Source organism: Phragmites australis, chromosome 22 (assembly GCF_958298935.1).
Source record: "Phragmites australis chromosome 22, lpPhrAust1.1, whole genome shotgun sequence".
Taxonomy (NCBI): Eukaryota; Viridiplantae; Streptophyta; class Magnoliopsida; order Poales; family Poaceae; genus Phragmites; species Phragmites australis.
In genome coordinates this window covers 1903527-1918475 of record NC_084942.1, presented here as the reverse complement: position 1 = coordinate 1918475, position 14949 = coordinate 1903527, and the positions used below count along the sequence as shown (strand labels likewise).

Below are 14949 nucleotides of genomic sequence, written 5' to 3'. Positions count from 1 at the left end.
GGTGAACGGCGGCGGCCTTCACGTCACGATCTTCCTGGAAGCCGAGGATAATGGCCGCGAAGACATGGAATTGATAGGATTGTAGGCAGCATGCATCGATGCGATGTGCATGATCTTGGTTTTGGATGTACCCTGATTCCTCCAACCTCACTCTCTGTATGCTCTCCTCAAGATACTGATTTTGTAACAAGAAAGACATTGAATGTGTTTCTCTTGAATCTACTTTGTGATTGAGTGGTTTTACAAAATCTGGCACTGGATTTGAAGTACTTGGCGAGAACGTGGAACCATTGTCAAGTGCTGATCGGAGAAATTCACAAGTAAAATACAGTGACTCAATTTCTCTCAGAGGAAAGCACAGTGATCGGAGAAATTCACAAGTAAAAAGGAACGCTCGTTTAAATTGTGTCTAATAAGCATCATAAGAGCAAAACTGCACTGGAGTCCAAATTCCACCAGGAATTATTTTCTTTTCCGACAAGTTTAACCCGTGCAGGGTCGTTGAGCTTTTTATTTTTATATTTTGAAAATCAAAAAATTACAAAAGTACACAACCATTTGAAAAAATTGCAAAAATAGACTATTGTCGCCCGTTGAAAAGTGGGTGGTAGGTTTTAAAAAATAAACATCTTGTTCTTTTAACGGGCGACATGTTTAAAAATAAAAAAAATATTTCATTTCTCTCAAATTTTAAAACACTATCGAAATAATCATGAAAAAATCTTTAAAAACTGTGGTGTAGAGAATAATGTGATTTAGCTCTCAAAAAATTAGGCAAAAATATTATTTTTACAATAAGAAATAAAAAGGATAAATTTTATTGTACATAATATGTCAGATTGGATGATAGAAACTCCACTTGGACACTAGTGTCAGTACCTAAGAGCCTGTTTGACAGAGCTTCAGGTTTAAGAATTTTTAAAACTAGGTATTTCTAGTTTTAGAAATCCGTGGAGTTGAAACTATGGATACACCAAAAATATTTAAGTGAGTCATTTTGTTTCTATTTTAGTTTAATATTAGATATTTAAACTATTTTTATCTTAGTCTACAAACTTAATATGATGTGTAGTTGGGAGTTCAAGCCCAGAGTCCAAATGGTGTGCTCCTCCGCTAGGATGGATTAAAGTAAATGTGGAGGGCTCCTTTATGCCTGAAACAGGGAAACCGGAGCTTGCGTGGTTGCTAAAGATCCAGAAGGTGAAGTCATGTTTAGCTCCTGGAAATTTTTGTTCAACTGATGATCTTGAGGCGGAGCTAATTGCTTTACTGGAGGGCCAGTCACTTGCTCTACAATGGTCTCACTTGCCAGTCATGACGGAGACTGATAGCCTTCCATTCATTAAGTTGATGAATCCCGGCGACGAATTGAAGATCGGTCCAGATATGCCTTCCTGCCAAGGGAGGTGCAGCTTCTGCTCACTGGGATGATCGAGGTAGATTCATATTGGAAAATGCAATCGGTTTCAGAATAGAATAGCTCATGAATCATCACGCACGTCGAATTGTTCATACGGCTGTGTTTGGGTCACTTTCCGAACCTTATATCGCACATGATCTGTGAGGATTATAATGCCCCCTATTCCGAGTAATATATTTCCCTCTTCCTACGGAAAAAGTTGATTGAAACCGATTATAATTTTTCAAATTCAAGTGTGATTAAAAAAATTGGGGCTTACTGGACTCACAACAACGATCAAGGATAAAAATTTCAAAATACTATTGTTTTTCCTGGTCTAAACACATAATCATTAATCAGAATGGACTTCGTAGTCTGAATTAACGAGGAATAAAAAAAATTCACTAGCCCTTTTGGACGCGCATCTTATCATAATCGTTTATTTACGTTGAGATTCATGTTGGTGTGAAAGATGAAAGTAGGCTTGATTAGATAATCAATAAATATATAAGTATCAGTTGAGAAATGAACATCCGAAATAGGTCCTGGGTGCCCAAGCGGATGTGGAGATGCATTTGCGGACTGAGAAGCTTCACGGCCGATTCAGACCACCCACCTGGTTCATCGACCTGACATACATCACACGAAAGTGCATGAATTTTCGTGCAATGTATTCACGATGGCTCGGAATCCGACAACACGATCGGATTCCGACAATCCGATCGGAGCAGCAGCGCAAGCGCGGCCGACTCGGATACGAAGCCACTGGTCGGGGCCATAAATGTCGGGGCATCGTCGTCTCCAACTCGTCGATCCATTCATCATCAGTTCACCGGCTCTTGTTCTCCCTCCCTGCGGCGAATTGGATCCACGGCAAGTGCCTTACTCTCTTGATATCTCGCGGCGAACCATGACCACACTTGCTCCTCGCGCCGCTCCCGTCTTCGGCGCCACCGCCGGTGAGCGCCGGTTCCTGAAGCGGCCGCGGGGCATCGCCACTATCTCGGCTGCGGCTTGCGGCGAGATGGTACGAGAGACGTCGGCCCGTCGCGTCGCCGCTGAGGGGCACTCTGCGCCCACGCAGAAGCGCGCCCGCTGCGGCTTCGACGTCAAGACCAGGGAGGGCTTTGGTGTCGGCGAGGTGCTCGTCGTCCCTGCGCCAGCGCTGCAGCACCTCAAGGAGCGGATGGGGACGGAGCTCGACGCCGTTCGCGATCTCTACAAGAAGGCGATGCTCTTGTCCAGCGGCGCAAGCAAGAGCGCCGCAGCCCCTGTCGGCAAGGACGAGCGGTTCTTGGCCGCCGAACCACGTCAGGAGGCGGCAGCGAAGAGGAGGAAGATGTCCCCCTCTGAGCCCTTGTCGGAGGCGGCGCAGCAGAGCACGGAGCCAGAGAAGAAGCAGCGCTTGGTCAAGCAGCGCGCCGCGCCGGCGAAGACGAAGACGAAGTGCTCGACTACCGACCTGATCGACGAGGCTAAGAAGGCTTTGAAGAGGCGGCGCCTGGAGGAGATTGCGCGTCTGAGGCAGAAGGCCCGCCAGGAGATTCTCGAGGTGGAACGGGCGGCGCAGCCCGAGGAGCCGATACACTCGCGGGACTTGGAGGAGCTCGGCATCGCCGGGTTCGAGTACGCCGTGACTCGGACGAGGAAGCAAGCACGGCGCGGTCCCGGGTGAACGGCGGCGACCTTCACGCCACAATCTTCCTGGAAGCCGAGGATGATGGCCGCGAAGACATGGAATTGGTAGGATTGTAGGCAACATGCATCGATGCGATATGCATGATCTTGGTTTTGGATGTACCCCGATTCCTCCAACCTCACTCTCTGTATGCTATCGTCAAGATGATTTTGTAATACCAATTTGGCTTTGATTGTGAGAATCGCTTTGAGAAAGCGCCATATTTGTTTTTCCCCCTCTTTTCGGAGGCTATCTCTTGTTTTATGGTTTTGATGATGCTTTGTAGTTTTTTTTGGTTGTGTGCACGTGAGTTATGTAAAGATGGATGATAAATTCTTATGTAGATGTATCTCTTAAATGTAACGATAAGAATTAATAAAAAATTTATTATTAAAAGAAAATATTTATTTTAGCTTTAGCTTCTAGGATCAGAATCCATGATCAAAAGTGCAAACAAACATGCCCGTTGTACTCAAATCTGGAATTTGGTGGAGAGATGTGTTGGAGGCACGGTGCATCGTCCCCCGTATGACTAAGCTTTGATAAAGTCTGTACAGATTGCAGAAGCTAAAAGCATCGCTGAGACGCTGACAGCTTGTACAATACATCGCTTCGTCTTACTAAGTGCCACCGCTATCTAATATTTAACTAGAGTATATATGTATAAGAAGTATATCATATACGGACAGGATATACTGTGTATATATTTAATAACTTCAGATATTAAAGAACTGAATCTGTGGTATCTGATACTCTCAGAATCTAGAAGGTGTATATTAGAAAAGTCTCGATTTCTTACCTGATTTTTTAAAAAAGTTATTATCTGTGACTGATCTATCTACTTAGACGGTAAGAAAGACTCCATATCGATTACTGATAGACAGGAGACAGTACATCACCCCTCCCTGTGAGGCTTATTTTTCTAGCTATTCGAGGCAAGCTTCAGGAACTTGGTGCAAGAGGAACTTGACAACTTTAGCCATAGATTAGACTATCCGATCTACTTCTTGTAATAGGTTAGCCATATTGCATATACTCGAGTAAATATATATACGTAATCATTCATATAGGACATATGGTATTACTCCAACTAGAAGCTCGAACCTGTATACATCGCGTATGTCTTGTTTCATGTTTGATCCCTGATCCACGAAGATATCCTGTTATTTTTCAAATATATTATAAAAGTAGCATATTTTGAGGAATTTTATTTTGAATTCTACACAGTATTTTAGGTGAATCCAGTTATAGGTTGATTATGAATTATAAAGCATGCACAAAAATCGACATTTTTTTTGACTTTTTGGTGCTCTCGGGTACTGTTCATAATGAGCTGAAAGAGTCCAGCGGAGGGCAGCCTCGGAATTCTTCAAAAATCAGACGAGCCGATGGCAGATAAGGAATCGAACCATTTATTCGATGGTATAGAAGTAAACGAAATTTATTCGATGGTAAATCATAGAATCGGTGGTTATTCGATGGTGAATCGTAGAATTTCTCTAAAACAAATTACTAAGGTACTGCCCTGGTCGGCAAGTTAGTCATACTCAAGTTGTTAGAATCCAAATCCTAGGTAGGATTTTTTTTTTGTTTGATAGGATCGGATTGTAGAATCACAATTCTATCAGATTTTTAAAATACATATATTTAATATAATAATTATAATATATTCTAAGAAATGGATATTTACAATGTTGATTTTGATAAATTTAGTCAAATTTTGTAAATTTGAGCTCATCTTTTCACAAAAAATTTAATTTAACTTTGTTTTAAATATTATTTATTCATAACTCAATCGTTTAACCTAATTAATCATAAGTATTACCTAATTTTAAACGCTAACAACAAAGTTACTAGGATCAGGATCCTATACTTGATCCTACCGGACATATACGATCCCACACAATTCACTTGATAATACACATTGAATCACACTCCTATAAAAAAAAAATTCACATACCAATAGTATGTTCCAACTTTGTGGGCTGGTAGATACATGTCGCCTGTCTGGATCCTAAGAGCTTGGTCATAACTCAATCGGTCCTAACAACTTTTAAGCGCACTTTTTCACACTATTTTTAATCTAACTTTGTTTTAAATATTATTTATTTACAATTCAATCATTTAACTTGGTTAATCTTAAGTATTACCTAATTTTAAACCTTAACAATAAATTTATCAGGATGGGGATCATATGTTTGATCCTACCGAGCTTATGTGATCCCACGCAATTCACTCAATAATACGCATAGGATCATGATCCTATAAAAAAAATTAAAATCCACATACCAATACGGATGTTCCAACTTTCTGGGAGGGTAGATACCCTGTCGGGATCCTAACAGTTTGGTCATACCTGCCACTATTGCAGGTGCAGGGAGAATCAATGGGCCGCTTGGGGCGTCGCCTGCATAAGGGTTGCATGGGGCTGTATCTCCATTTGGGCTCCCTGCCTCCTCAGCTTGCCTGTTTAATTTGTCTGTGTTTTTGGAAGTCCTTATTTGTCTGTTTTTTTAAGTCCTTAGGCCACTTCTGATGCTAGTTTTTTTAATATTAATTATATATTCATATAAGTAAAAAAATAATGTGGTAAGTAATTTAAAGATGATAGAGAAGAAGTTTGTTTCTTATGGAAGAAACTAGTATTTTGAGTAATCCTAGATAATTATGAGATAATAAATTGTTTAGAAACATCTTAAGAAACTAGCAAGACACATGTACGTATTGAAAGCTTATTTCTTAACATCAATTTCTTACTCTGTCTTTCTTCTTAAACATCACATAAGAAACAAAACATTATGAGTGACCTTATGTGTCTGTGGTTTTTTTTTAAGTCCTTATGTGTCTGTGTTGATCCTTGGGCGATGACGTAGGACGACATGCAGCAGATGTAGTTGCAGCCGGGTCGGATGTTGGAGCATTGATCATCGAGTCCGGCTCCGGATTGTTTAGTGCAATGGTCGGCGTAACCGAACCGTGCGCCGTCAGCGCCTGCCTTGCCTTTATAAAAAGCCGAGAGATGTGAGCTTGCTGCCCATGCCGCCGGCCGGAACAGCCAACTCTCTTGCAGTTCTGGCCAAGTTAAACCACCGCGCGTAACCAACCGGCGCGGCCGTACCTTCACCGGCCGATCTCGGTTCGTGCATATATACAGCCAGCAGCTCAACTCACAAGCTCGACCGAACAAGCTACCGAGCTTTCCCGTCCAATCCGACGTCTTTCGTGTCGGCGTCTGGCGTTGCTTGCCGGCCGGCCGGCCAGCCTCGAGATCGAGAGAGAGAGAGAGAGAGAGAGAGAGACGTACGCGCGATCCATCGATCCATCGTCGATGGGCGCCGCGGCTGCTGGTGCAAGGTCACTGCTGGCCGTCACCCTGCTCATCGCCGTCGGAGCGTCGTCCCTACTGCACCTCGCCGCCGCCGCCGCCGCAGCCCAGGGTGTTACGTTACACGTCGACGACCCTCGCCAGGTGTGTGTTCTTGTTCATACTACCTGTACCCCTAGCTAGTTATTAGCGTATTATTTAATATTTTCCACATATACACAGGGGTTTCTTTTCTTTCCTTAGTAGTACTAAATTATTTATTTATTGATGGGTCTGAATTCATAGTTTTGGTTAATTAGTAGTGCTAAATGATTATGCGTCTAAATCGATATATAGCTAGTGTTGTCATCAGTTATTGTTAATTCGATCTCATCACTTGTTCCATCGACTTCTGCATGCTGGTTGCAGGTGCTTGTCGACAATGGCGTGGTGCAGGTGACGCTGTCCAGGCCGCAGGGCCACATCACCGGCGTCCGCTACAACGGCGAGCGCAACCTGCTGTACTACACCGGCGACGGCAACTCGGGAGGGTCCGTACGTAGTAACTGCATATGTACATCTTCTTTCACTTGCATGCATGCATGCTCTACTTCTGATGGTTATCTGTTAGTATGATATTGGAGATCGAAAACGGCGACAAGCTTATAGTATAAATTCTCTCCTCTTGCAGGTACTGGGATGTGGTTTGGAACTATCCAGGGTCCGATCACCCAAGAGGGATGATCGATATGTGAGTGCTAACTAGTTAACAACCTGATTATCTTTTGCTTCACCTCCTTGGTATGTGTGTGTGTTTGCGTTCATCACTGACATGTCTGTAACTCTAGATAATTCAAGAGGGCGTTGCGTGCTCTGTTAGTTGCTATCCCTTTGCCTGGACTGGTTTTTAAAATTTTATTCTAACCGTGTCCACTAGACGATGCGTCAGGATCGATCTCGATCGCTGAGTCTCTTTGCGTGTGCTCTCGATTTATACGGGTGCTGTTACTCATGCATGAATCTTAGTACCTATATGAAAGTACAACGACGGTAGCTCGTAGTTATAGATCCTGGAAGTCACCAGTAGAAAGAAGTTGTTGCCGTTTTAATTAGTGTGGTTGAAGTTGCAACTCAATAACTAATTTTGCTGTAATCTAAAAGCTCTTGGCTGGAGAGAACATACCTACTCCTAGCTAGCAATAAGTTTTATGTTCATTGATTGGGTTCATGGAAGCGCCGCCAGCGGCCAGCCAGAGAAGATTTTTTTTTTAGATGAGACGGAGAAGATTAAGTTTCTCTAGGCATGGTGAGTTTTTGCATCTGCAGACAGCAAATCAGCCAAGTACCGTATGAATGTGCACCGAAAAGATGCTTCCTAAAGTGCAAAAAGGACTAACCAATGTACCTCATGCAATCTGTAAAGTGCTTTTACAGTTTCGTCTTGAAAGATTTCCAGTGCTAGTGTTAAACACCGTCAGAAGTTATTGCTCAACAAACAGACAATCTGTATATTTTGGTTGATTGGTTCAGATGATATCCAAGAAGGAATATTTTTCAAACATAATTTCCGAGAAAAAAAAAGACGCCTTGCGCTGTAGTCATACAGGCTTGTACAGCTGAAGAAAGTATTGGTGCCTGCGCACTGATTATTTTGGACATAACCAACTGCATTTGTACAGGTTGGATAGTACAGAGTTCAAAGTAGTATCATCAAGTGAAGAACAAGTGGAGCTTTCTTTCAGGAGCACATATAATCCATCACTTCCAAACAGCGTTCGGCTAGACATCGACAAGAGGTATTACATCAGTTATTCGTTGTATTATTTATTATTCAGATTGCACAAGCAACAAGCCTAGTAAGGCTAGTAGGAAATTTTCTTTTCTTTTCTTTTCTTCCAGTGAAATAGTACCAAATAAACAAACTATCACTGAAAAAAAAATACCCTCCTGTTTCAGGCTTGTGATGCTGAAAGGCAGCTCTGGGTTCTACTGCTACGCCATCTTGGAGCACTCCAAGGATTGGCCTGCTCTGAACATTGCAGAGGCTCGGCTCGTCTTCAAACTCAGCACGGACAAGTGAGTAGTACCCTTTTCGTACGTCGTGGAGATACTGATCATCTCTGTGCAGCTGCGGGTGACCAAGCTGAGCTTTTGCCTGCAACAAATGTGTGTATGTTAGGTTCAACTACATGGCGGTTTCAGACGACATACAGAGGTACATGCCCAGCATGGCAGACAGAGACTTACCTCGTGGTGTTCCATTGGCCTACAAGGAGGCTGTTCTGCTCGTTGACCCCAAGGAGCCACAGTTCAAAGGGGAGGTAAATTAGCTAGGAATGCATGAAAGAAGTAGAGTTTTTGCATGAAAAAATGGTCAAGAACTAAAGCAAAAGAAAAAAAACTCTCAATGAAAACATATATAGAAGCCTACAGGGATTAAAATTTCGTGAATTTCAGAGAGGAACAAAATATCTAATTTCGGAATTTTCTTTCATTGACACGTGAGACCCACCGAGCAATGACGAAAAATAACCGAAATTTAGCGAATTTCGGTCTTTTCGCTAGTGAATGAAAAAATGTAAAACGAAATTTAAATCCTTGGAAGTATGAACCTGCAACTAGGTGTATATTTCTTCAGGTGGATGACAAGTATGAGTACTCGCTGGACAACAAGGACAACGCTGTCCATGGGTGGATCAGCTGCAACCATCCGAATCGCATGGGGTTCTGGGTCATCACGCCCAGCAACGAGTTCAAGAGCGGCGGCCCGATGAAGCGGGAGCTCACCTCCCACGTTGGCCCCACCTCCCTCACCGTAAGAGCTTCTTCCATTCCATTGCAAGATTGCAACATTAATCCCACACCAAACCCAAAACATGCCATTGCAAGATTGCAACACTCCCATCTGAATCTGCAGCATGAGTTCTGATGCTTGCCTCTGTATCACACTGTCAGATGTTTCTTGGGACGCATTACATCGGGAAGGACATAGTTCTGAACATTAGCGACGGCGAGTACTGGAAGAAGGTGCTGGGGCCGGTGTTCATCTACCTCAACTCGAGCCCGAAGCGAGGCCACCTCCGGGCTCTCTGGGAGGACGCCAAAGCGCAGGCGCAAGCCGAGGTCAGCAAATGGCCGTACAGCTTCCCCGAATCACGGGAGTTCGCAAAGGCAAGCGACAGAGGCTCCGTCACCGGCAGGCTCACGGTCAGAGACAGGTGCATGAGCAGCAACGACGACACGCCTGCCCCTGCCGGGATGGCGTACATCGGGCTCGCCGCGCCCGGGCAGCCTGGATCCTGGGCGACCGAGTGCAAGGTACTGTGATTGCAAGTTGATCGAAGTGGTTCTCGACTTACTGACGCGCCATTGTCATCAGTCAGACATCCTGATTTCCTGATGCTCTGATGTTCACTGCTGTGCTGCAGAACTATCAGTTCTGGACAAGGGCCACGCCCTGCGGCAGATTCACCATCGGCAATGTCCGGGCAGGGGTGTACAATCTCTACGCATGGGTTCCCGGGTTCCTCGGAGATTACATGCACACTTCTTCTGTGACCGTAACGCCAGGTTGGTAAAAAAAAAATACTGTCAGTGCTCGTGCACTCAGAGCTAGCTACTGTGTGTCTGACCACTGTTCTTCTGGATCAATCTGAGCAGGTGGTGCTATCGACCTCGGCGATCTTGTGTTCGAGCCCCCGAGATCAGGCCCGACGCTGTGGGAGATCGGAGTCCCGGACAGGACTGCGGCGGAGTTCTTCGTCCCTGACGCCGACCCCAAGTACCGCAACGGGCTCTTTCTGAGCAAAGACAAGTGATCTCCTTTCCTGATCATCCATGTCGCTTACATTCAGATACATGCAGATGCAGTACACGTTTTTTTTTACCTGACATGCCGCTTTGGTTTGGTCTGACAGGTACAGGCAGTACGGTTTATGGGAGAGGTACGCCGACTTGTACCCTGGAAACGATCTTGTTTTCACGGTTGGTCAGAGCAATCACTCCAGGGACTGGTTCTTTGCGCATGTCACAAGGTAACAATACTGAAGAACTCCGTCAGTACTGCGCATCTCTTCGTTGAGTTTGTTGTACATTTACAAATGTGATCTAAACGAAACACCAACTACATCTATCTTTGGTTTGCAGGAAGGTTGGCGATGCCAATGTGCCAACGACACGGCAGATACGGTTCAACCTGGACCGCGTCGTGGCAGACGGCACCTACACTCTGCGCATTGCTCTTGCGGCTGCTCACATGTCCAGATTGCAGGTACGCAATTCAGGCTACAACCAGTTTCACTACCTGTTAGCTGTTACTAGTGTTTCACAAGCTATCTATCAACCAGTCCTACATATACAGATTGTAGTGAACGGAGGTGCGAGGAGAGGCGGAGTGTTTACGACGCCGGAGTTCGGCGACGGCAACGCGATCGCGCGGCACGGGATCCACGGCGTGCAGTGGAGCTTCGACTTCCCCATCAGGGGGTACCTGCTGGTGGAAGGCGAGAACAGCATCAGCATCACCCAGACGAGAGCCTTGAGCGAGTTCTTGGGGGTCATGTACGACTACGTCCGGCTGGAAGGGCCTCCCGGGGCGTGGCGAGACCCGACGCGAGGCGATCGAATTCGCTAGGGATTTTTGTAGGCTTTACAATACACAGACAGGCAGCAATCCTGGCAGGAAATTGAAGAATGCCAGTGCAGTAACAGGGGTGGATTGTCGCATCTATAATAGCTGTAGGAGATGCCAAATTGTACTAGAACGAAGTAGGCTACAGTTTTCGAAAGTTTTGCAGAAATGGGCTCGTCAACTATGTCTACTCTTCAAAGTTCATGAATCTTGTTTGCATCGTCTTTTCTTTCTCACACCGTCACACGGTCTATATGGCACTCAAGCGTTTCTCCCTCCTCTAGCACTCGATTTTTTCTTTTCCTTCCCAACCTCGAATCCGTCCTCCTCCTTATTTTTCTCGAATATACAGAAGAACTACGTATTATTACATTAAGAAGGAATAAAAACAGAGATACAAAAGACCCCCCACACACCGTGGCTTCAGAATTTACATGCGTACCACAAACAAAAAGACACGACCAACCTGACACACACGACTCCTAGACAGGACCCAAATCCAATTGCGCCAAACCTCTAGCCTCGACCAAGATTGCATTGCTTGAATCATTACTGCAGATTCATTTAGCAACCAGTTTGCACTTGGGACTACATTCAACGATGATTCCAAGGTTGGTGGTGATCTCTACTTCATCACAGTTGCACTATACAGGGTGACTGGGTCGGCGGTGTGGTGGCTGTCCATCAACGACATGCCCATCGACTACTTCACCCCAACATGTTCCATGTGCCCTTCATTGAGAGCTTCCGCAAAGTGATGGGGTGGGTGCTGGACTCATGGTCAGGGGATAGACCCACCTCAATGCCAATGGGTAGCGGCATGTACGCCACAAAGGGGTTCGACACCACCGTGTTCATCACCTACTGCCTGACCATCAACAACATCAGTGGCTGCCAAGTCGATGACCCTGCCAATGACATCATCACGTACCCTAAGTGCTACGATGTCAAGGACTTTAGTCTCTTGGCAGAGCCAAGAATTAAATCTAGGGGAGGCACCTTGCGTACTTGTCATAATATTTTAATGGCGAGTTGCCCATTCTCACTTGATTTCTTCTACCTCAAATCACAAGACCTTCAACCATACACAAATGGAGACTGGAGAACTATGGAGAGTACCTAACATGTGCAGTGGGGTAAAGGGTGACTATCCCCTGCTTTGGTCGGGAACACCATCACCCCAGGTGTGGGCATAGTCTACGGCGGCCTTGAAGGATTGGAGGCTACGATCGTGATCAATAATTGAATTGCACGAGTGCCATCTAGCAAGCTTGCAGTACACTTATGACAAATAAGCAATGATCTGAATGATGGCATGATACGATTATATATGTAAGATGTAGTAAGCTATCTGTTAATTGGGGGACATGGAATTAAATGACAAGTTAATCATCACATATAGCTAGCTGGATAAGATAAAAGCAAGATAGTGCAATATGCAAAGAATTGAAACATGCATGCATAACAGGTATCAATCATTCCTATATATAATGTATCTGCACAAACCCACTTACTCACTGACAGGACAATTCATGTAAAGGAAATGAATAAACATGGATCAGAGTGACCATCCATAGATTGTGTACAAGACGTACTATGGAGCATAGAAATATCCCGATTAAATGTTGTAACTAATAGCAGTAGAAGGAGATGTATGAACCCACTAAGAATATGATCACGATGACAAAGACCTGCCATGATATCCGCGGCAAACCAACTTGTGGTCGTCCCCAAGCAAACAAACTTGCCGACCCTCACCACGAGGAAGCACTCTAGCCTGTCGAGCCTCTACCTCAGTGCGCACCACGAGGAAGTAGTAGGGGCAAATCTAGCAGGAGGCAGGGGGGCATTCGCCCCCTACCTCAGGGCGCACCACTGTGACAACCTTCTGTTTGTTACTTGTACCCAAAGTGCACCCTTTCATTTAATTCTTGGCTCCGCAACTAGGTGTAAGCCATGACGATGCACAAGATCAGGGATGCGAAGCACGCCAAGTACTTAGAGCTGAACTCACTTGAGCCGACGACGCACGTGGAAGCCGACGACTATGGCGGGTAAGTGATGCCTACCGCGCAGGCCACCATGCTGAACAAGAAGGCCACTAGCCGCAACACTTGGCTGGCCACCGCAGCGAAGCTCCTTGATTTTACATACATATCGTTCGCATTTCATTGATTAGCTTCGGTATGCAATTATGCTAAAAATAACTTTCTTCTTTTGTTTGTTTCAAGAATACGTTGGGAGCAACACATATTTGCATTAATTAAGTAGGAGATGATACATAGTTCAAACAAGCAGCCAAGGAAATAAAATCGAGAAGAGAAAAACATAATGTTGCCGGAACAGACCCATAACACTGAAAATCCCAGGTACTAATAGACTCATATGCGATAATATCACAAATTAAGTAGCTCATGCGCTGACCATACGTTGTCTGCTCACCATTGAAAACTAGCTAGGTGGGCAGTGCAAGGAGGGAGACGCTTGCTTACCGTTGATGAAGAATGTAGGAATGTGTGTCGACGGATCAATCGAGCCCTCTGACTACACTCTGCTCTGCTCTTCTCTCCTGTCACAAAAGCAGCTCTACTTGTCTGCTCTCTGTGCTTGCTGCTCTGTTTTTGCTTTCCTTTTCCTTTGTTCGGGAGTGATTCATCTGATTGTCTATGTAAGTGCTCTTCATTTTTGAGTTCTTATTTTTAGTGGCGGAGCCAAGAATTAAATCAAGGGAGACCATTTATAAGTGCTAACATGAGTCAAATTGACCAAATATAACCATAACTATTTTTTATGCAAAGTCATACGTGCTAAAAGATCCAATGGAGCCTGGAGGACTAGAGAGTAAGGGGTTAGGTCCACCCTGCTTTGAAATCTTTCTCATGCCATTTGGGTTCAGTTGCATGTAACAAGTCATGCGTGATATGGGTATAGGCTAGAGTCGAAGCCTTGAAGGGAAGGAGGCGAGAGCGAGTGGAAAGGTTGCGGAGACTTTTGCTTCGTCGTATCACACTTCTGACTTTACACACTGCTCTGGGCACTGCAAATTTGGAGGTTTTTCTTATTTTTCTTTTAGATTTTCCTTTTCTATCGGCGATGCATATGTCATTTATCTTTTCTAGTTTTATTTTGAGAAATAGGAGTTACATGCACGTCCAAATATCAATTTTCCCGCAAGTATTTGAAACATCATTATAAAAGGTTTTACATCAACAAACAAATAGTCAGAACACATCATTATAAAAGGTTTTACATCAACAAATAAACAGTCAGAACGGTTAGAGATATTACAACCACATCAAAAACCTCAAGTGGTAATTTGGCAGAACACACTCGTAAGTCACAACAAATAAACACATGAAAAGATGCGCACATTCCTTTACCAAATAATATTTGTATCAAAGGGCGGATATGGAGGGGGGGCTTGAGCCCCCATACTGTGCCGACGCACTAGCACCAGGAGCTCAGCCGTCGGGCGCGGAGCGGCCGTCGAAGAAGCTATGGGCTGGACGATTTTAAGCTGGATGGAAGGAGTCCACTAGTCCGGAGTGCACTGACTAATGGTCTAAAGGGTAAAGGCCAATTGGCTAGATCGACCCCCTTCTCCTGAGTCTTGACCAAGACAGCAAGACCGATCCATCAGTCCATCAAGCGACACGCTCACACGTGCTCAACACCTGATCCCTAATCGCAACTCAGTGGCCGGTGGGTGGAGGCGCGGGTAGGGTCCATGGGGACAGTGGCGGAGCTACGTTCATGACTATGGGTGCACATGCACCCCCCTCCATCCAAAAGTATTAGTAAAATTAGCCCTGATGAACAGCAAATTACTGTAGATCCGATGAACAGTAAAAAGACATGCACCCCCCTCCCTCCGATGCTGGCTTCGCCCCTGCATGGAGTTTGGCGCTCGGCGGCCAGCCCCCCTCCTCCCCTAAAAT

At 44.9% G+C, this 14949-nt stretch overlaps 1 protein-coding gene across 1 annotated transcript; it reads left to right on the top strand.

Annotated features, from left to right (window-relative positions):
- Positions 1 to 6405: 6405 nt before the first annotated feature.
- On the top strand, positions 6406 to 11170 carry LOC133905362 (rhamnogalacturonate lyase B-like). Its single transcript, XM_062347126.1, has 13 exons — positions 6406 to 6546; positions 6811 to 6932; positions 7073 to 7132; positions 8061 to 8177; positions 8338 to 8457; positions 8561 to 8702; positions 9020 to 9196; positions 9337 to 9699; positions 9810 to 9951; positions 10042 to 10195; positions 10299 to 10415; positions 10528 to 10651; positions 10742 to 11170. Exons 1-13 carry the CDS (start codon positions 6406 to 6408, stop codon positions 11012 to 11014), a joined length of 2052 nt encoding a protein of 683 aa, XP_062203110.1. The 3' UTR covers positions 11015 to 11170.
- The last annotated feature ends 3779 nt before the right edge of the window (positions 11171 to 14949 follow it).